General features: G+C 39.4%; 2 protein-coding genes across 2 annotated transcripts in view; one reads left to right on the top strand and one right to left on the bottom strand.

The window, feature by feature from the left end:
* The window catches only part of LOC133844379 (kazrin), a 56,422-nt gene that overhangs the window by 12,238 nt on the left and 22,770 nt on the right, over window positions 1–21,414 (bottom strand). Inside the window, 4 exon segments of the mRNA XM_062278331.1 lie at window positions 413–805; window positions 4,568–5,003; window positions 5,005–5,091; window positions 5,780–6,317. Of these exon segments, the coding sequence (XP_062134315.1) occupies window positions 413–805; window positions 4,568–5,003; window positions 5,005–5,091; window positions 5,780–5,893 (1,030 nt within the window). The 5' untranslated portion in view covers window positions 5,894–6,317.
* LOC133843890 (uncharacterized) lies at window positions 8,147–8,939 on the top strand. The gene has a single exon (XM_062277649.1). It carries the CDS (start codon window positions 8,220–8,222, stop codon window positions 8,763–8,765), a length of 546 nt encoding a protein of 181 aa, XP_062133633.1. The 5' UTR covers window positions 8,147–8,219; the 3' UTR covers window positions 8,766–8,939.

Below are 21,414 nucleotides of genomic sequence, written 5' to 3'. Positions count from 1 at the left end.
GAGAAGACTACGCGACTACGAAGACTATTCCCAATAAGCAGCTAGCAACCCTTAGAAATCCCATTTGAAGCCCCATCTCCCCCCCCAGTCAGCTGTAAACTGGACGCACTTTGCATGCCACAAAGACAACTACGACTACAACAAACGAGCAAAAGCAAAAGTTGTTCACGGAGCGAGTCAAACTTAAATAGCAAGTGCAACTAGTTGGGAATTGGATGAAGAGGGGAGGAGAAGGAGGAGGAAAAGGAGTGAAGACATGCGGGTTAAATGTTAATGCGAGTGCTTGCTGCTCCAATTAAAAATACAGAGCGAGACAGAGTGAGTGAGTGTGAGTGATAGTAAGAGAGAGAGAAGGAGCAGGAGCAGGACGAGATGGTGACTGGTGACTACGTGAGGAACTCAATCGACTTACCTGAGCGAAACGTGAACTTTGACTCATTGCTGCCGCTGCGATTGTGATTGCCATCTGGAATGCAGCTCATGCTCATGCTTGTCGTTGTCGTGGTGGCAGCTTCCAGCATCAGCAGCGCCGCGGAGGCAGCGGCTGTTGGGGAATGCGCCAGGCATGAGGTGGATGATGATGATGTCGATGATGTTGTTGTTGTTGGTGAAGGAATTGGCATGCAGCCAGGCATCGACAACGTTCCTCCTCCTGCCGCTGCTGTTGCTGCTGCTGCTGTTGTGGATTTAATTTTCATTGTCTTCGATATGGCTGGTAATGAGGTTGCGCCCGCTGTGGCCGTGGTCAGCTCTGGTTCCATTAATTTCACAATCGAGCAAACATCATTGGCATTTCTCTTGTCGACTGCATTTATATATTGTAGTTGTTGTTGTAGTTCATGTTGTTGTTGTTGTTGTTGTTGATGATGTTGTATTGTACTCGTATTGTAGTTGCTGAGTTCTTGTATTTATATTGCGAATTTTCGCATTTCCCCCCCCTCCCCCGATACATATACACACACACATACAGAGACATTCACACAGATACGAGACAGAGACAAACCGAGGGATTCAGTCGAATTCGTGATTTGCGTTGATGAGTTTGATCCAGTTATTGGCAGAGTGGGGAGTTGGGTTCGATTGGGTTGGATTCATGTGAGTCGAGTGTTAACAAAATAAACAACAACATCAACAACAACAACAACAACGATAGCGATTTAAGCACATCATCATAATGACAACAACGGTAACCATAATGATAATGACGAATTGCAAAAGATGAATTTATAGCAATGTCAAATGAATTGTTCGTGTTTAGTAGGTGTCTATATGTGTGGGAGTGTATGAGTGTGTGTGTCTGGTTTGATTGGATCACTTATACAACAACACACTCACACTCACACACACACGCACACGTGGGAGCATGAAACATGCAGGAGCAGGAGATGGAAACAAACAAGTGAAATCAAATGCCGTGAGGAGTAAAACAAGTACAAAAGGACATCGAACGACAACGGAAAATTGAATAAACAACAACGAGAACAACAACAATTATTATATGTACGTATTTTTTTTTAGATTTAACGAGTTGCAGCAACAATAATATTGATTTACCAACAATTTATCTATGTTGAGCGCATAATTATGATGCACAATTTTAATGAATACAAATACGAATGCGAATGCGAATCCAAACACGAATGTGAATATATGTACTATGTAGAAATATGTATATATTCCCCTTTGGTTGGCAGAAATGCAATCTTTTATCTCGACATTCGCTCAGTCATGTGCACACATCATGTTTACACACAACTTAAACACCCACACATTCACTCTCGGTGGCATTTCCATTCAATTTGCACATGTTGCAAAGTAGTAATTATGTTATTGAATCACAACATTCGCTCGATATATGTGAAGTTTTTAAATTTCTAGTATTTATTCAACTACATGTTGTGCAAAATGTCAGTCAATTGCACTCGGATTACTTGCAACAACTTCAATTTATCTGTGCCCATCTCTGACAGAATTTTCTTTTCAATTTAATGACAAGACTGCTGCTCTACAATTTCTATGCCTATCCTTATTTAACTTTACATGTTGATACCTGATACCCAAAGGGTAGAAGGGTATTTTAACTTTGTGTGAGCTTTTGTAGTTTTGAGGAAATTTAAGAAAAATATTTAAGAATCAATATTTCGTTAACTATCTAGTATATTTTGTACTCTATGGTATTCTTTGAATATTGTAGGTTATTGATATGTCAGAATAGCAGCTACCCATAGCGTATTTTAACGTTTTGGGAGCTTTTATAAGGTTTTAAGGAATTTAAAAGTTAATATTTGGTTCATCATCTAGTATATTTTGTATTCCATAGTATATTTTGAATGAAGTAGTATATTAATATACCAGAATACATTTTTTTTTGTATATTGTAGTATATTTTGTTATAGTAAATTTGGGTAGTGTTAACAATAACACAGCACTTGTTTGCTTTTATTGAAATTAGGGAGAACGAAAATCTTACAGTCGAGTGTTTTCGGCTTCTAACTTGTTAATTAGACATTTTATTACTGGCAACATGAGATGCCTTGCTGTCAAGTAATATAAACAGTTGAAATTACCTTTTTATGCCTGTCCTTATTTAATTTTTTGTAGTACTGACAACTCTGCACACTTTGCTGTCGGTCAAACTCAACGCCTGACGTTAATAATATCAAAGAGCAAGCAGAAAGCTGATTGAGATTCAATATTCCGGTTTCTCATTACTGTGTGAATCAGCCTTAATACTCGCACATATATACTATATATGTATATATATAGTTATTGTATTGTATATGCGACCACATTCACGCCTTGTTCGAGAACAACCATTTCCATTAGCATGCATCCTCGTCATTTCATTGCATTCCACTAACAACTGCAATCTGCAACAGCAACTCCAACTGCTGCTGTTGCTGCTGCTGTTGATGACAGATCCGTGTTGGGCCTTCACTATCCATCATAACCGTTGGCTGGTAGGCCATTAAAAGCGATTGCCAATGCCACAAGGAGTAGCAAAATGGCCAGCACATGCCATCAACTACTTCTGCATACTTACTGCCACCGCTCTGCAATTCGTATTCGCATTCGCAATCGTATTCGTTTCGTTCGTATTTCGAGCATTTTCAGTGTCCTCGACGGGCAAGGAGAATGCCATCGCATTGGCACACTGGCAACTGCACAGCGAAATGCGGCTTACAAGCTGCACTTTACTTGCAGGCGACAGACACACATTTGCTGCCATATTTGCCCCATGCGATGTGGCACAGAGTGAGCCCACCCAGTTGCAGTCTTCTAATGCGAGCCAAGGCAACGGGCATTGAGAAATGCCGCAGATTTGCGTTTTTCATACTTTGCGTGCGCTATGGATACGGTTGCTACATTTTGTGGTCGTTGTCCGGATTTCGTCCTGCATGTCCCCGACATTTATGGCCCATCGCCGCAGGACGCTACAGGAATTTAATTCGACCCGTAGCAGCTTAACAGATTGGGTTCCGGTTAACCACCTGCCTCCCCTCCTATTCCAACTCTCTACCTGCTTCTTTTTGTGCTTGAGTCTGATCGAAAAGGAATTGTTCAAGTTTCCAATGTCAAAAGTAGCTTAAAGTACATTTCGCACACACAACAGATTTTGCTGCAGCTTCCCAGTTGCTCGAAAGAAATGTGCTTTAAGTAACTTGCTTGTATTGAGAACTTGTCGCATTTTCAACAAGTATTCATTAAAGCAGCATTGATTTCAGTCATTTTAATATTATATTAAAGCTTTAAGTGAAGAGAACATTAAGATAAATATTCCTATTGTGCAATATTGAATGTATTTAAAGCACTTGTATTATTCTTTTCCATTAAACGGAAAGTTCAAAGAAGTCTTTGTAAAGGAAAGCTTTTATTTTATTCTGATTTCTGTTGAACAAAACTCTCTGACTTCTCTGCGGAAACTTGTATTATCTTTGCAAGATGAAAACTTTTTACCTTCTTTGTTGAATTAAATAATTATAGAATAATATTGCTGCACTTGCAGCAAGTTCTCTCTGTGGTTTTTAGCAACAACTTTTAAGGTAATTTAAATCACAACTTTTTCGCAGTGTTCGCAATAAGCCTTCAGTCAATTACGGACTTGAAATGCGAAATGATTTAATGATAAGCTTAAGGCTGGCATTAAACCATTACGAAGAGACAGCATGTGACCACAAAGAAGGACATTTGGACAGGTGTGACCCGCATCCATGAAGGTGGTGTGGAATAATGTGACCAAAGCGGAAGCGCGGCTTTCGAATGTTAATAAATTATGCAAATATTTAAATATCGTTCTTCGTGTCTGTTCTCTTGTGGTAAATAATGAAATGACATTTAAATGGCAGACAATCTTTCTTGCTGTCGCTTTAAATTTCACCTCCAAATTGAAAAAATACAAAATTCGTATATAAAATAAATATCCCACATAACATTTGCAGTCGAGCTAATTGCGTCCACTCATGTGTGTATCTGTCCCTTCCCCCTCGAAAATGTTGCACAGCTAAAGCAGCTGAAATGTCGTCGAGATGGATATCAAAGGATGAAGGAGGGAATATTTCTCACTTACCCGCACTGAGTTGGCTGCTGCTGGGCGAGGAGACCTGCGCCATGTGACCGGCTGCAATCAAATTGGAATTATTCGCATGGATCATGGCTGCTGTGGAGATGGAAATGGCACCGCTGCCATTCACTAATTGCGATTGCGGTAGCCCAATTGCTTGTGCTTGACTCTGGCCCAATGTGTCGCCTTTGGCGGCCATTCGATTCTGGTTGTCGATGGTCATGGGTGGCGTCAGCGTCTGATTTGACGAGCTACCATTCGAGCTGGCCGGCGAGCTGCTGTCGGAGGCGGAGGGCGTCAGATCCCGCTTGTTGGCCAACAGTGTGGCGGGCGGCTTGGCAGGCGGCGCTGTTGATGTTGTTGTCGTGGTTGTCGTTGAGGCGGTGGCCACACCCAAGTCTCGTGTATTCGTGCTGTTGCTGTTGTTGCTGCTGCTGTCGAGGGGAGAGCAGCGGCTTAACGGGCTTGTTGTTGTTGACGGACTTCTCTTTGAGAGCCGTGACACTCGAGTCCAGCGACTTGACAATTTTCTGCAAAGTTAGGCAAGTGTTTAGTGGATGGATGCACTTCAATCAGAGATTCAGCAGCAGCTCTACGTGTAGTATATGCATAACTATGATAGCAGAAAATGTCAAAACAGAGAATAAAAGAGACATAGAGAGAGAGAGAAAAGTAGAGAGAAAGAGAGTGAAGCTAATGGCAGACAGACTCCTCCCGTATCAAGTCAATTAGTCAATGAAAATGTGTGTGCGGAGAGTGGAAATGGAATGGAAATTGTGCCGAAACAAGTGAGCAATACATATATACATTGTAAGTAGTAGCATGTGAAAGTGGAGCAGCTCCAGGAGAATGACGAGCAGAGTGGCATGCAAATTGTATGTTGTAGAGAGCCCCTGCACCCTGCCCCCACCTCTACTACCTCTCTCCACCCCCCTAGACCTCAACCCCTACCCCGATTTCCAGTGGCGCTAACAAGCAAATGAATGAGGCCCAATTAGGTTAAACATCAAGTGAATGAGGAAGCTTCTTTTTTCGTTTTTTCGTATTTTTGGATTTTTCTTCTTTTTTTCGTATATTTTTTTTTGTGGTTTGCTGCTATGGGGCTGAGGCATGCGGGTTTATTTTGAGTGGTAGCGGAGGGAGGTGTTGACGGGGGTGTTCGTATTTTTTTAAGGTTTTTTTGTACATTTTTCGGGTTGTTGTACTTGGTGTACTTACGGATTCGCCGAGCTTGTGCAGAGAGGCATTTATGCGATCCGGATTGCGTGGCGGCGGCTCTGGTGGCTCTGATGCGGCCATGGTTGGTCCGGCAGCGAGACCGTTTATTTGCATACCTCACACTCACACACTGAAGCAGCAGCTGCTGACCGACCGTGTCTGTCTATCGCTCACTATGCTCTTTAGTTGCTGCCCAGTTAGTACTCCCTGTATGTATGTATGCTTGCTTGCCTGCTTGCTTGTGTGTGTATTGAATACAAGTGCTGTTCCCGACTGACTGACACGAGTATTTTTCAACTGCCACAATTTGCACCATGCGCAGCCCGCTCTAACATTCTGATTCTGACTACGTTACAAAGTGACCGAGGGAATACGTACACAGAGACACGACCGATAAGCCGCAGGATGTTGGGGCGTCGCGTCGATTCGGTTATCCTTGCTCCTTCACCGTCCACTTCCACTTCCACTTAATCCTTTAATTGCTCAACCTTTGCGTTTAACGATTCCCGCTTGTCGTCGTCGGCAATTGCAAATTCATCTGCAAATAAATTGAAAAAAAAAAAACGAAATCGTTTCACTAAGCTGCCACTCACAGATAGACAAATAATTTCATTGATATAGAGATAATGTCACAATAATGCTGGCGTATCCATCGCTTAATTATTTATGCATGGAATTTGTATTCGCGATGAGAGCTTGCACTCGAACAAGTTATCGATAACGAGAGTGACCGAAACACTGAAGCTAGCGACGCCATTTTTTTTTGTTTTGCTTTCGATCACTTATTGATTGTTTAGTATTTTTGTGTATTCTGGTATTTTTACCTAGTCTAGCGACCGTACATATGTATATGTAATACATATTATGTATGTATATATACAGAGAAAATTGAACTTATTTTTGGCGGAAATCTAATTCCGTCTGCCGACTTCAATTTTACAGTTGGTCGTAAAAGCTGCAAACTAGTTTTTGCTGCTCGGCAAAACACACACATGCCAACACTAACACACTCAAGGCAGGCAGGCAGGGAGCTAGCCATGACTTCAATTTGCGGCCATTTTGTCGAGTCTTGCGTGTCAGGCATCGGTTTGACTGCATTGCTCTAGATGTGTTTGTGTATGTACGAGTATTGTATGCCCGGTCAGCAGTAAACCCAAAAGTCGTAAGCTCATAATGAAAATGGAAATGGAAATGGAAAATTGCTCGTTTGCGAACAGCCGGAAAAACTTTGCTCAACTCGATACGTGGAAGAAGTGTTGAGTTTGCTATTAGTGCACAGTACAAGCACAGGCCCATGAAAAATCATGTTTCATAAATCATTTGCGTTCGTTAATTGACGTTTCGCGTAATTATGCAATCAGCAACTAAAAGCAATAGTGCGAAATTTATGAAGCGATGCATCATACTTATTCATTTATCGTTTACGAAGTCGTAGAACTTTAATGCTAAAAACATTCTGTTCAATTATTTAAAGTGTTTCCTTTGGTTATTACGTGCTTGCCATGTTTGATCAACTTTTACGAAAGTTTAATTTCAGGTCAAATAAATAAATGTTGTGGCTTTTGCTTCACCGAACCGTTGCTTACATATGAAACGTTTTGTGGTCGAGTTCATATTTGTGAATGTGCACAACAATTCTGAGCTCTGAGTTGAGGTTTTAATCCGATTGAGGCGAAGCTAAAAAAGCAAAAAAAAAGAAAAGAAAACAATAACAACGCACCATCAAAGATGTTGTTTGAGGTTTTCTTCTATTTTCCGTCTTTTTTTACTGTTGCTGCTGCTGTTGTTGTTGTTGTTGTTGGTCAGACAAATAATACCATAAATACCAGGCTTAAGCAGCGGGCTACTCGTGGTGCAATAGGTTTGCCCAGCGGGCACAACAAGGAGTCTTATGTAAAGCCAACCTGGCTGCACCTTGACTCCAGACCACAAAACATATGTGTGCTCTCTGTGGATGGAGGATGGATATATATATATGAGCACAACATGACCACAGCCACACACACAGTTTGGTGCGCAGTTGTTGCAGTTAGGGAACTTAAGCTACGGGAGAATCTCCTACCCCCAAAACAAGCCTCAAATGGGACTAATAGTAATGTATTTTATGGTGGCGACCCACTCAAAACCCCAGAGAGGAACAAGCTCCAACAGTCTGCGCTGGGCTACACAAACAGCAACTTTAATCATGATAATAATAACACACACAACTTTCCTCTGTTTGGGTTAAATCCGTGTATATGCTTTGTGCATGAACTAATCTCGGAACTCAACTAAAAGAATGTCTGCCATCTGCAATTTGCAGACACAAAACTTTGCTAATGAAAAACATACGCACAACAAGCTTTCATTTGAATACTACATTTTCGGGTCACATCAATCTGTTCTTAAAACTTCAAAATATCATTTTGGAAGACCCGAACAAAATTCAAGAAAAACTAAAATGCACTTTAGTCCGCATTTCGTGTGCTCAGATGTCGTCTATTCGACTCCGATGTCGCCATTCTCTCACAGATATCAGACTTATTGTCAGGAAGAAGTCAAAGCGGATGTGAAACCCAGCGTCTCTTTCTATATTCACTGTGAGAATGCGCGGCAAGAACACTATCCCAGGTATGTGGTCAACTATCGACGCAAATTCTGTGAACGAAGCGCCAAATTAAAGAGGCAAGCTGTCGAGGAGCGTCGGCAACTTTTCCTAAACGATCGCGTCGAATGCCTCAAGCAGCAAGGGGATAGAGTGAGGCAAGTGGTTGCTGATTACCACGCGAAACACATGGAGAACTGGCTCAGAACGAGGGAGCACTTGGCCAGCGATATGGAGGAGCATCGGCAACGGCGTGAGCGGCATTTAATCGAGCGCCTGGAGACGTTGAGGAGGCACAACGAGCAGGTGAAGAGTCGCTGCGAGTTGCTGCGATACGGAAACTATCTGCGACGCATAGCGCGACAGCATGAGGTTAGACGGAAACGCAGAAGTATCTTTTAGTTGGCAATACATCCGGTTAGCTGGGCATATTTCCAACCGACAGATCCTGTTTTCCTGTCATCCTCTGCTTCTGCCGCTGTCACTTCAACACGAACTCAGAGCACACTTGGTATAGAACAACATTTTTTTTTATGTATTCATTCCGTGTCGAGGCTTAAAAAAGTTGCACCAAAAGTTAAAGGACTTTTCAATGCGTCGCAAAGTTTGAGCACATTAACTAGTTTTCTCAAGTGGGCCGCGGGGGCAACATCAAACATCAAGGCAACACATAACGTAAACTGAGTGAAATCGCTTGTCAACTTCAGGCAGTGCCAACATATTATATTCTCGCTCTTTGTGGTTGAACCATCAGCAAAATGCGTCTCTCTAAAACCTAGAGCGCAATTATCAACATGCCGTGACTCCGTGAATAAATGAAGCAGTTGCTAAACCTCCCAGGATCGCAAATCTACCACAAAACTTGAAAGGCAACTGCTGGCAAACTGAATGCAGGTCAGGGCAATTTGCCTTAAATATGCGCGATTCAAAAGGAGCCGAGGAAAAGTGTTCTGAAATTGATGTCAAAGCGGGAAGCATAAGCCATAATTAGCTGCGTCTCCAGTGTTAGCGCTTTGATTATATTCCTGCCTGGCCATTAAAACTATGGAGCTATGAAGCTGGTTGGCTGGCTGGCCACAAAGGCAGCCCATTCTTCAGTCACTGTCAAAGACAGCAAAAGACTCTGGCAAGGATGTGCACTCAACTGTAATTGCATATATTCGCATGCAGCTCAAGAATTTCGCCCCCTTCGACTCCTTTGAGCTGGTAAAGTAACCAAACACAGTTGAACAACAGCTTTGGCTTTGCCTTTGGCTTTGGCTTTGGCAGGCTGCATTCATCTATGTGTTGGCCAAGTTCAACTTAAATACTTGACCCGTTTGTGGGTGACGAGAGGTGCGCTGAAGGTATTTAAACTGTGTATATGTAATTCAATTAAACACAGGACCCTAGAGTAATCTGTTTGTGTGTGTGTGTGTGTGTGTTTAGCTTATGCAACCTCGCTTTATCTTTATGTTTACTCATCTTATTCGACTTCAACAAGGTGCATAATTTATCCCTAATACAAGTTGCATAATTATATTTCCGCAGACACACAATTTTGTTGCACATAAACTCAGCATCAACTTTGCATAAATATGCTTTGTTTGAAAAATCTGCAAATTTATGAATTTTGCTCCAAGCGAACTGTCAACAATCTCTGCGCAGACAATAGCGCACACAACCACACACCCACACACACCACACCCCACAAACACACACATGCAGATGTATCTGTATCTGTATCTATGCTATGCATGAGAGTATCTGCAGCTGCAGCGTCGTGCTGTCTGTCAGATTTTGCGGTGCAGTCAAGCTCAGCAAAGTTTGCATTCAAATGGCACAGAAAACAAATTTTCAAAATTTGTTGCTGAAATGTGCCAGCTGAAAAGCCAACGAGGCAGCATTAAGTGGCTTCACCTTCACTTCTCTCTCTCTCTCTCTCTATCTCTCTTTTACTCTTTCTCTCTATTTACCGCTGGCTGTCATCGCTTCCCTTTGCTGCTCATTTTGCTGTTGCATGCAATTGACGCTGACATGGAAATTAATTGCAAATTAATAAGTTAAGTAAACGCAGTTCGCCAAAAACAGACATCGAACATCTGACAACATCGAACTGTCCATCAACACGATTCTAATGTGCATTGATTTTTACTGGACTCGTTTTGAATATCCCCAGCTCAAGTTGATGACTCACTTTTCATTTGGTGAAATGAATTTCCTGTTGACTGGGTACTTCTACTCGATTATCCTTATCGAGTTGCTTCAATCTAAAAACGCATAGAGCAAATGTTAAAGCAGGTCGACAACATCAACGTCATGCTAAAGTAATGTTTTCCATTGATATGCAAATTATTCTACAGGCTCAGGCAAAAGGCTGAATGTTCCCTTCTTTGCCATCCACCATCCATTGGCTTGGCCATTCAGTAGCTGAAGCATTTAGCATATTTTGCTCGCCTTTTTGTGTTCCGACATAATAAAGTTCCTCATAATCGTGTGGAACTGGAAACTTTTTGCGTATAAATTCCAAGCAGCAACTGAATATTCAACGTCGATGCCATAAATGAAGTTATCATCTAATTATTTGTGTTTTCCATGCAAAGTTGAAAGTTGATAGTTGATAGTTGTGAAATATTGCGCATACGCCGAGTGGCTCAATTAGAACGAGATCCTCATCTTCTCATTAAACCGACTGCACACAATTAGTGTGTACGAGTGAGTATATTGACTGCAATCTGTGTGTTTCAACAAGATAGAGAAGAAGTCGAAAGTTTGAGTGGAGAAACTCATTTAGTTTGCAATTAATTTGTGGCAGCGCAGCAAGTGGCAAGTGGCGGGAGAACAACGAAAAGTTTGTGTTTTTCATTAAACTAAATAGATGCGGCTACAGCTTGTTCTCGCCTCTCTTTTTCTCTCCCTCTTTTTCTGTCTACTTGTTTTTCTACTTGTTCTCCCTAAGCAAGTTTGGCAAGCGGTTTCCGGTTCCGTTTCTGCTTACGCTTAGAGGTGTGAGTAAGCTACGAATGTGTGTGTTGGGTAGACTAAATATTTTTGCCAGGCGCGAAATGAAAATGCTTGACCCAATTGGCAGCGAGCCGTAGCGTAAAACATGCAAAATATTTCAGCTGATGCCTCATTCTGATGCCCTCCGCCCCCACCCCCGCATTGACATCCTTCTCGAAGGTGGCAGGATGAGCTCTGCTGCTAATGCTGTGTAATCTTGGGTCAGTAAATGATTTTGCCATTAAAATGTCTGTGTAAATGTTGTTGTCTCTGTGTGTGTGTGTGTGTGCGATAAGTAAAAGTTTCTTGTGTCTTGCGGCAGATGTGGCAGCGGAGGATTCAGTGCAACAACTTGGCAGCAGCCCCCCAGAGTCCTAACCCTCTGCTTATACAATTTGATAACCTACTTTCGAGGGGTTGTTCTGGCTGCTGTTGCTCTTGCTACACTTGGTGTTGCAACCTCTTTGGGCTCGCAACATTAAAAATTTACACATAATGACATTGAGGCACACTTTGAGCAGCGGCAAGAAGATTGGGGCCGTCGGCAAACGAGCTGCACTCATGTCCTTGAGCTTATGTTTTTGTTTGGCATTAAGAGCATGTCAAATCAGCAAGTGTGCGTGCACACACACACACTCACACACACTCACACACACACAGGCCACATACCACGACACAGGAAGGTGCGTGGCATCACACTGTGCAGCCTACAAACTAAGTCTGCGTTTTGTTTTTTGTGTGTGGCAGGAACAGGAAGCGGAACTCAGTTCGGCACAAGGCGCAAGGCATGAAGCGGATGTGTGAGCCTTTTACTTGGCTATCTCTTGGCTATATATATATATATATATATGTGTGTGTGTAGGGGCGTGGCTGGTTGGCTGACTGCTATGCCGTGCTGTGCTGTGCTGGCGACAATCCCCAAAAGGGCGCAGTGCGCACAGCTTGCCACTTGGGAAATACTTTAAGTCCCTCTTCTTAATAGCCTTGCTTTGCCTTGCCTGCTTCTTTTTCTTCTTTCGTGAATTATTGTCAAGCGATTTATTACGCGCAACGGGCTGCTCCACATGGCGTATGCGTAACAATAATTGTAATAAAATGCACGCAATATTTCGCTATTTCCATGCCTGTGTGCCACCACACATACATGCCACACACACACACACACACATGTGCGCTCTCTTTGACGAGCATAAAACATTTGCATGCATATCCTTGTCGAGAGGATTTAATAACATGTCCATAAAACGCTTCACAGCTTCGCCTTTAAAATCCTTTTCGCAGACACAGCACAGCACAGATCGGATATGAATTCCTGATCCAATGATAGTCATGTCCTGTCTACTTAAAGACTGTATATAACCATATAAAAAAAAAGAGAAAGCGATTACGTTGACGGGAATCACCTTGTGACACGCCTGACAACTGTCGTTTCGGACAGGTGAGAACAACACGTGGCCTTGATTGGCATCAGCAATGCAAACAATTTGTGGAATTTACACAACGCACATTTCACGCGTGCCCAGACAAAAATTCGAATAATAATTAGAGTTAATTGGCTCTGTGATTAAATTAAGTTTGCTTTGCGAGCTACGAAATAAATTAGTGAATGCATGAAAGAATATTGCTTTGAATTTGTCTGTAAAACTCAATTGCAAGTTGTTTGACAAATGACTGACAAACTTGTATTAATTTAATTTGAAAAACAACTAAACTCTCTTTAACTTTTCTAGAGAATAAAGTGTAGGCACAAAAGAATTATGAATTGTATTATTCAATATTTGGCAACTCAATTTTATTTAAATATTGAACAGAAAGAAAATAAATTACTTTGCTACTTCAATTATATTGAGAATTCTTAATTGAGTGTGGAAACAAATTCTGTTTATTTATTAAATATCCAAAGATAAGCAATAGTTTTCAATTGAGTTACAACTTGCAGGCTTAATAAAGTGATTTGCCCTTGTTGTAAATTCTATTGCAATATAAATATAATGTTGAACTGAATGCTTTGTTAACATAGTTTGCAAACATAAATTGTAAATATTTAAAACGAGATTTGCATGTTGAATAGAAGGGTGTTAAAACTTTTAGCCTACAGCAAATGTGTGTAACAGGGATTTGACAATCAGGTATATTTTGTACTTTTTGGTATATATTGAAAGGTATAGTATATCAATATACCAAATATAATCTACGGTATATTTTATTATTGTTATTGGTTTATTAATTTGGGTCTTAGTTGACAATCTGGTATAATTTTCACTCTATGGTATATTTTGAACGTAATAGTATATCAATATACCAAATATAACCTACAGTATATTTTATTATTTGGTTAATTTATTAATTTGGGTCTTAGTTGACAATCTGGTATATCTTGTGTACTATGGTATATTTGTTGGGTAATAGCATATTGATGTACCAAATATTGTCTACGGTATATTTTGATAAATTTGGTATATTCTAAGAATAATTCCGCCCTATTACATCTCATTGTTGTCTCTAACTTTCCTAACTTAAATTTTGAGTTATTTAATCCTAACTTCAATATTTTCAAATGAATATTATAAAACGTTCATTGAATCAATTTATACTATTTTATTTATTTTCAAATCAAAAGAAACTTCTACACCTCGTTGCTAAATCAAACTTCAATTTAAACTAAGCCTCAACTTCAGCGTATTGAATTTCCTTGCACACAGTTTCTCTTTAATGCGTTTATTATTTCTATAATGTTTTTTTTGCATTTCGCACTCGTTATAATTTATGGCGAAAATAACTTGCATAAATAATAATTTGCTTTATGCGCCGCGCTTCGCCTGTCATTTGTTCTGCTTTAGCCTTTTTTATTTTTGTGTTTTGTGTTACCCCCTTTATTTTCATTTTTATTTTGCTTTTGGCCAGGCTCAAACAGAATCGCGTTGCGTCGCAATTTATGCTGACACAGATTTGGTTGCAAACACAGAGCGTTGCTCGCTGTCAAAGCACAAGACTGCTGAAAATTTCCCTTTTCGCCTTTTTTTTGTATTTTTTGTTTGTAGTCAGTAGACTTTTAATACACACACAAACACTCACACACACACATACGCAAAGTCAGACACAAATATTGACCGAATTTCGGCGAATTTTGGCCATGTTTTCGTGTTTTGGTCGCCTTTTTGTCGTCGGCGTCGTTGTCGACGCCTCGTGCGGTTGTTGGCCATATTTTTATATGTTCGAGTAATTGTTTGTATGTGTGTGTGTGACTTTTTTGTACTATACACGGATATATGTTTGGCTGTTTTCATTGTCTGCGGCATTTGGGCTAAAAGCGTGTGCGTAAATAACGCATGAGAACCAAACGCAATAAGCAGCAATGAAGCACACAAACAACGCAATATATTGAAGCCCTGTTTTACCAATTTACCTTTAAATTGAACGCTATATTGCTGTGGCTAGCAAAAGGGGGGAGGAGGAGGAGGAGGGTGCGAGCTGGGAGGCTGAACCACAAGCGTTTTCTGTTGGTTTCGCAATTGAAGCGCTAATTGTTAGTTTTGTTGTATTTGTTGTCGCTGTGGCTGCTGCTGTTGCTCCTATTGTTGTCCTTGTTGTTGTTGCTGTTGTTGTTGGTGTTGATATTGTGCTTGCTGGCAGCTTCGTTCGTTGGTTGCCAAACTTGTTTGTTTTATTGACGCTCAAAAGCATCCACTTTCACACACACACACACAAACACAAACACATAGACACTTGAAGCACCCACGCAGCACTTATACACGTGCAAATTGTATACACACACATACGTGTATTCAATGTATGTGTAAATTGAATATATTTTCCTCACTGGGCACTCACTCACGTCTCACTTGGCGAATGTCTCGAACGGCACTGAGCGTCACCATCAGCAGCAGCAGCCGCATCATCATCAACAGCAGCGGCAGCGAATGCGGCATTGGCGTTATTTGCCGAGTCGAAATCGAGTCTGAATCCGTGTGAGAGTCCTTGGCATTTGGCGACTCCTTTGTTGTTGTTGTTGTTGTGGAGGGTGACGGAGCTGACGTCACGCACAAAGCTTCGCTACGACTCGCTCTCTCTCTCTCAGAGCTTGCGCCTGCGTCGACCACAAAAAGCTTTCACGAGCCAGCGCCTCGGCTCTTGGCTGCTTCCCTTCACCACGCTTCTTTGCATCTTCCATACACACACACAGTTCGAGCCTAAGGCCAAGTGTTTGTTTACGTTTTTGCTGATTTTGTTGGCCGCGCGGGCTTCTATCACCAAAAATCCATGTGAGCACTGCGGTTGTTTTTTTTTTAGCCATTTCGTAAGCCGAAGGTCACATTCGGATGCTGAGCATCGAGCCGAATCGACTTTAAATGTCAATGCAAAATAAATGAAGCTGCAAATGAAGCAGTAAATAAATACTACGACACCAAGAGCCAAGAGCTTATAAACTGCATTGCATTGCCATGGCAACAAATTGGCAAATAAGTTGTGCATGAACTTTAGAAGTGCACTTGAACAGCTGCTGCTGCTGCTCTGCCTGGGATTAGCAGCAATAACAATCACAAATTTCATTTAATGAAATGTTTGCAGTTGTTGCTGAAAAGTTTCAGGCGTTGACAGCAGCAACATGCTTTTTGTGGTTTTTGGCAAATAAAATGCAACACTTTGATGATAATTAATGAAGTTCCGAAGAGAGCGAGAGAGAGAGAGAGATTGGGATTTAACTTTAATTCGTGTCGTTAGGTTTATTCGTGTTTTGTCACATCTTGTTCATCCCATTGTTTGTTTCTGCTGCTTGTTGTCTCTTTATCAATGCAGTCACCGACAACAGGATGAAGATGATGATGGCATTACTGTCATTGTTGCCGCCTCTTTGTCCATTCACATCGCCCACCACAAGTGTGTGATTGTAAGTGTGTTTGTGTGATTGTGTCCATGTTACGTTAAGCATGTGCACATAGATTGAATAACAATACCCATTCACTCGAGTACTCAAATTCAATGCACACTCCAGACTTTTCTCTTGCACTCGTTCTCTGTTTTCTCTGTTCGTCTTCTTAAATGTAATACTCAGTTGTCGTCCATCATTTGTCTAAAAAAGGCACTAAAATTGCACATGTTGATTTTGCAACATTTTAAATGCTTCCAACCGCTACCACTGCAGTCCTATATATCGGAAAAATACTTAAATAATCGGATGACTATATTTGGTAATAATAAGAAAACTAAAGTCGAGATAAATGTTAACCAATGCAGTATTATTATATATAAAATTAATAAAATATACTGTATTCGAGATATCCGCTTCTCTCTGCAGTACTATCAATTCAACAAGAAATACTAAAATATATGGATGACTATATTTGATATAATAATATACTATTCAAGGGTGGAAACTACAGTTGGATATTATTCCAGAAAATACTGTTTTACACGAATGTCTATATTTGGTATAATAATATGCTATACAAGGAAGAAAACTTTAAGCGCATAGTATAATTATATACTAAATAAAGGAGAAAACTACAGTTAAGTACAAATATAGAGGGGTGCCTCTTTTTTTTGTTACATTCAATTTATATTAGCATAAAGTTGTAGTATGACAATATAAAAGTAATAAAATCTTCCAAAAAAGGAAACCAATTAGAAATGCAATTAAATTAAAGGAAACATAAATTTGAATATGATAAACAGAAGTTGCTGCTGAGTACAATTAACTAACACAAAACTAATGCCAAATTAATCAAATAAATTATGTGTGACGCAAATGTCATGCCGAATCAATAAAGTAATAAAATTCATGCAATTTTCTCCCATCTTTAGAGCTGCTGAGCTTTGTGCTGCCAATTTTGTAGACAGGTCAACTGGGGCTAACTCCGAATTGAGCCCTGCTCCAAGTCGCATTGCTGCAATTTAAGTTTTATTGGAGTTGAACAAACTAATTTGATTTGTTAGTCGAGATACGAGTAATTAGTTACTTGGCCTGTGCAAACACTGACTCGCATATAGGCAAATACCACAAGCAAGCTCGTTTGCAGTCCCCTCTCTCTCTCTCTCTCTCTCTTCCCCTGCGACATTCTGATGAGGCGTCTGAGGTTGAGGTTGAGTGTCCCAACTGTGGCTCACACTCATTAGACATACTAAGTAAGTATATGCATAGGCTATGTGTGTGTGTGTGGTATATGTTGTGGATAGTTTGTGCTGGACTGGTGTTCATAATCCGAACACACCTGGCGTATACTCAATATGCGTATACTCCATATTACGTATACGTATTGGATTGCTACAACGTATTTATTTGCCCATGCGTGTGTGTGTGTGGTAAAGTGACAATCATTGTAGTGCCTGGCCACAACATCAGAGCTGCATCCACAGTTTTGACTTGTCTCTGTAACTTGATGCTTATGAAATGTTATCAAATGAATGTCAAACTTCTTCCGCCTATTGTCACAGGCGGCTAATAAAACTTTATCAGCCTGAACCGACATCATCCTGATGCCGCAAAACGTGAAAACATAAAACACAACTTAAACACAAACACACACACATCAAGAGTTTTATCGGTCTGACAGCAGCTGAGAGAAGCGACAGCGGCATGAAATGAACTCCAACAAAATTGTATAGGCATATGTGTAGCATACATATGCACACGTCTGTGTTATCAATCGATTGCCAGCTTACACACATATGCGTATATCGCAATCACTATACTATATTTTCTATGTGTATTTGTGTGCAGATGAAAGGTTCATTCATCTCTTTAGACTACGCCTACTCCGACTATTGTTGAGCTTGACAATGAGCATCTGCACAACTATGCGCGCACATATCTGCATGCTATATATAACGTGTATATATGTATATACATTTACAATCAAGTGAAAATCGGTACTATTCATCATACTCGTAGTTGGCCCCATGTAAAGTCTGCCAACACTATGGCAACATTTTTGCAATGCAATTTACGGCTTTGTCGTTAGTCAAATGCTGCCCGAGTGGAGCACACACTTTGCTCTCTATTCACGCCTCCTCCTCTATAACTCACAGAAAGACGTGGAAACCGTTTCTCAATTCGATTCCAACAATGTGCAAATCCAGCAATGAGTATGAATAACTTGCAGTTACTCTGCACTCGCTAAGATAGCCATCGATTTAAAGTTGTGACACTATGACAGTTTAGAAACAGTAAAGAAACAAAAGTAAACTACATTTTAAGATTGCTTACATAATTTATAAGCCATTTTACAAAAACCTAAATCTACTGATCAAACTATAAAGTGCAATATACAACATACAACAATTTAAATTGCTCGAAAAAGTAATCGACTAACTAAAATTGTATCAAGATTTTTGTTATTAGTAATAATAATATTTATAAGTCGAAAGATCCGTCAGTTTCCAATGTCTCAGTAAACATATAAGTTATACAAGTAAATGAAGCATCTTTTGTTAATGGTATATATTGTCCAGAAAGTACTCCACATCTTATTTTTGTAAGATTTTATATCGTTTGTGCTTAAATAAGAAATATAAAAGTTTATTTGTGAATAAAAGAAGGAATATAGAAATACTTGATGTATAACAATTTAAGAAATCATATAAATAATAATATTTTAATAAAGAAATCTACATTCAAAAATAATCATTAGTCAGTTAACAAATTTTTCGAGTCAAAACAAGCCTCAAGAAATAGTAAAAATAATAAATATACATTTTACATTTAAAGTTTAAAACCTTCACTTTATTATTAAAAACGAATACAATTCTTCATTGTAATGAGATAAGCTAGAGCCACTTAGACCTTTAAGCTAAGAACCCCCCTCAGTATACATAAGTTCTTTACTTTATGTAGTTAATACAACCCTTGAACTATCCTGTACAGGGTATAACAAAGGCAGCACAAACGTGCCAAGAAGAACTCCACTCGACGCAATACACAATTGTATTTGCTGCAGTTGCATCTGTTATTGCAAGTGTCTGCGTGTAAGCGTTGTCAACGATCTGATGCGTTGCCAGACAACCGCATTATCATCGGCATCATTATCATCATTATCATTATCATTATCATCATCATCATCATTCTTCTTCCTTTTGGTACGCTGTGTTAAAACTAGCAGCGAGTCGCCCTTGCTTGCTGATACAGAATGGGCATGTTTATCAATGTTGTGCGCTTATCGTCGACAAGCGACAAACCGAGAGTCGAGAGTCGACGGGAGACGCTCGACGGTCGACAGTCGCCATTTTCAAGACGGAAACAGGCAGCAGCAGAGCAGAGCTGGAGGCGTGGCGAGAAGGGGGCGTTAGGTTGACAACTTATTTCAACATCTTGTTGTTATCCGTCGTGTGCTTCCTATTTTCATTTATTGGCAAAACTTTTAGCCCAGATGTGCGAAAACACGAACAAGGTATCACAGAGTGAGTTTCTATATCGATGCTGGTGTGTGCATGTGTGTGTGAGGGTGTGCGAGGGTGTGCGGGTGTATGAGGGTGTGCGTGTTTAGCTGTCGGCAAAGTTTTGGCATTGTTCAAAGTACCCAATACATAAATAAGCATGAATATAAAGCAAGAATGCGAATTCGCATCAAATAAATAAAATACTCATATGCGAGTATTTCTCTCTCCCTCTCTATCTCAAAAAGAAAATATATATTCATTCGTTATTGTTTCCATTGTTGTTTTTTGCCATTTAAACTCTATGGAAACTACAGCCAAAAATATTGCACTCTAGATTCCATTCAACTGTTGCTTGCCTCGACTTCGACTTCGCTTCGAATCGATGTCATCATCTCATATGTGTTTTGTCTTCGATTTGCCTGTAGATAAAAGTCAAATATATATTTCTCGGGGTGTGCAATTTGGTAATAGGATTATGTCCTTAGCACAAAATGTTGCTGAATTTAGTGTCAGGACTTATCGGCAAACAAGAACTGATAATCTGTCGAGTTTGCCCGTCGCCAAAATTAAATCAATTTCCATGAGGAATTTAAATAAATACATTTCGAGCAGTCAGCTCGAAGCATTCGAATGTGAGCTTTTGATTTGGGTTTGTCACATGACACTATTGACAGACAGCTATTTTACTCAAGTGAAATGAATAGCTCTTGAAGATGTGTTTTAAATTGAGGAGTGTGATTTAAAGAATTGGCTTGGTGAATTGGATAATAAACTATCTTTCTTTACGTATTACATTTTTAAATTTTAAGTATTGCTTTACTTTATAGAGTTGAGTATTTATATTGAATAATAAACTACCTTTATAAATGCCATTTGTATTTTAATTGAGTAATCAATAGTTGATATTTTAACAGAAGAAGTTGTATTCTTAAATGAGAATGAATCGAGTTCGTAAATGCAATATTCAAATATCGTACTTTACTGCTTAAATTGAAATTGATATTAACATTTTACTATTATTTCCATGAATAATTATTATTTTAAATATGTGTTTTATATTCGAAACTTTGCTTTCAAACATCGAGTTCCTAAATTGCCTAATAAATGATCTATATATGCAAATAAAATTGTTAAAAGCCATTTGAAATATTTTATTTTTCACATTATTATTGTAAAGATGTTATTTAAATTGATAACTTTGGTTCAAAGTATTGAGTTCCTGCATTCAATAATAAATTATCTATCCTGACAACTTTAATTGAAATTGATAAATTTTCATTTTATTATTATTTCCATGAATTATTCGTATTGTGAATATGTGTTTTAATTTGCTTTAAAGTATTGAGTTCCTACATTCAATAATAAATTACCTTTCTCCACTTCTACAATTAAACTAAAAAATGTTTCTTTTTATTTTATCATAATCCCCATGAATATATGATTTAATTGTAAATATGATTAAATTCAGGACTTTTTTTTTTTGTAAGTATCGAGTGAATAATAAACGATATTTCTCTAATATTTGAATTTCTATATTATTTAAGCATTTAATATTGCATATTAATAAACTAAATTGAATAATAAACAACCTTTCTTCAATATTTGAATTGTGTATTTTATTCGCGAGTTAAATAATGTATATTATGTCCATAAATTATTCTGTTTTTCGATTGCAATAAAACACTTTAAATTGCAT

The sequence above is a fragment of the Drosophila sulfurigaster genome, chromosome 3 (assembly GCF_023558435.1).
Source record: "Drosophila sulfurigaster albostrigata strain 15112-1811.04 chromosome 3, ASM2355843v2, whole genome shotgun sequence".
Classification (NCBI taxonomy): Eukaryota; Metazoa; Arthropoda; class Insecta; order Diptera; family Drosophilidae; genus Drosophila; species Drosophila sulfurigaster.
Note: the sequence above shows the minus strand (reverse complement) of the source record. Positions and strands in the feature narration are given on the sequence as shown.

Coding starts and splice junctions, on each gene's coding strand:
- LOC133843890 (XM_062277649.1), top strand. CDS start 8,220: ATGCACTTTAGTCCGCATTTCGTGTGCTCAGATGTCGTCTATTCGACT.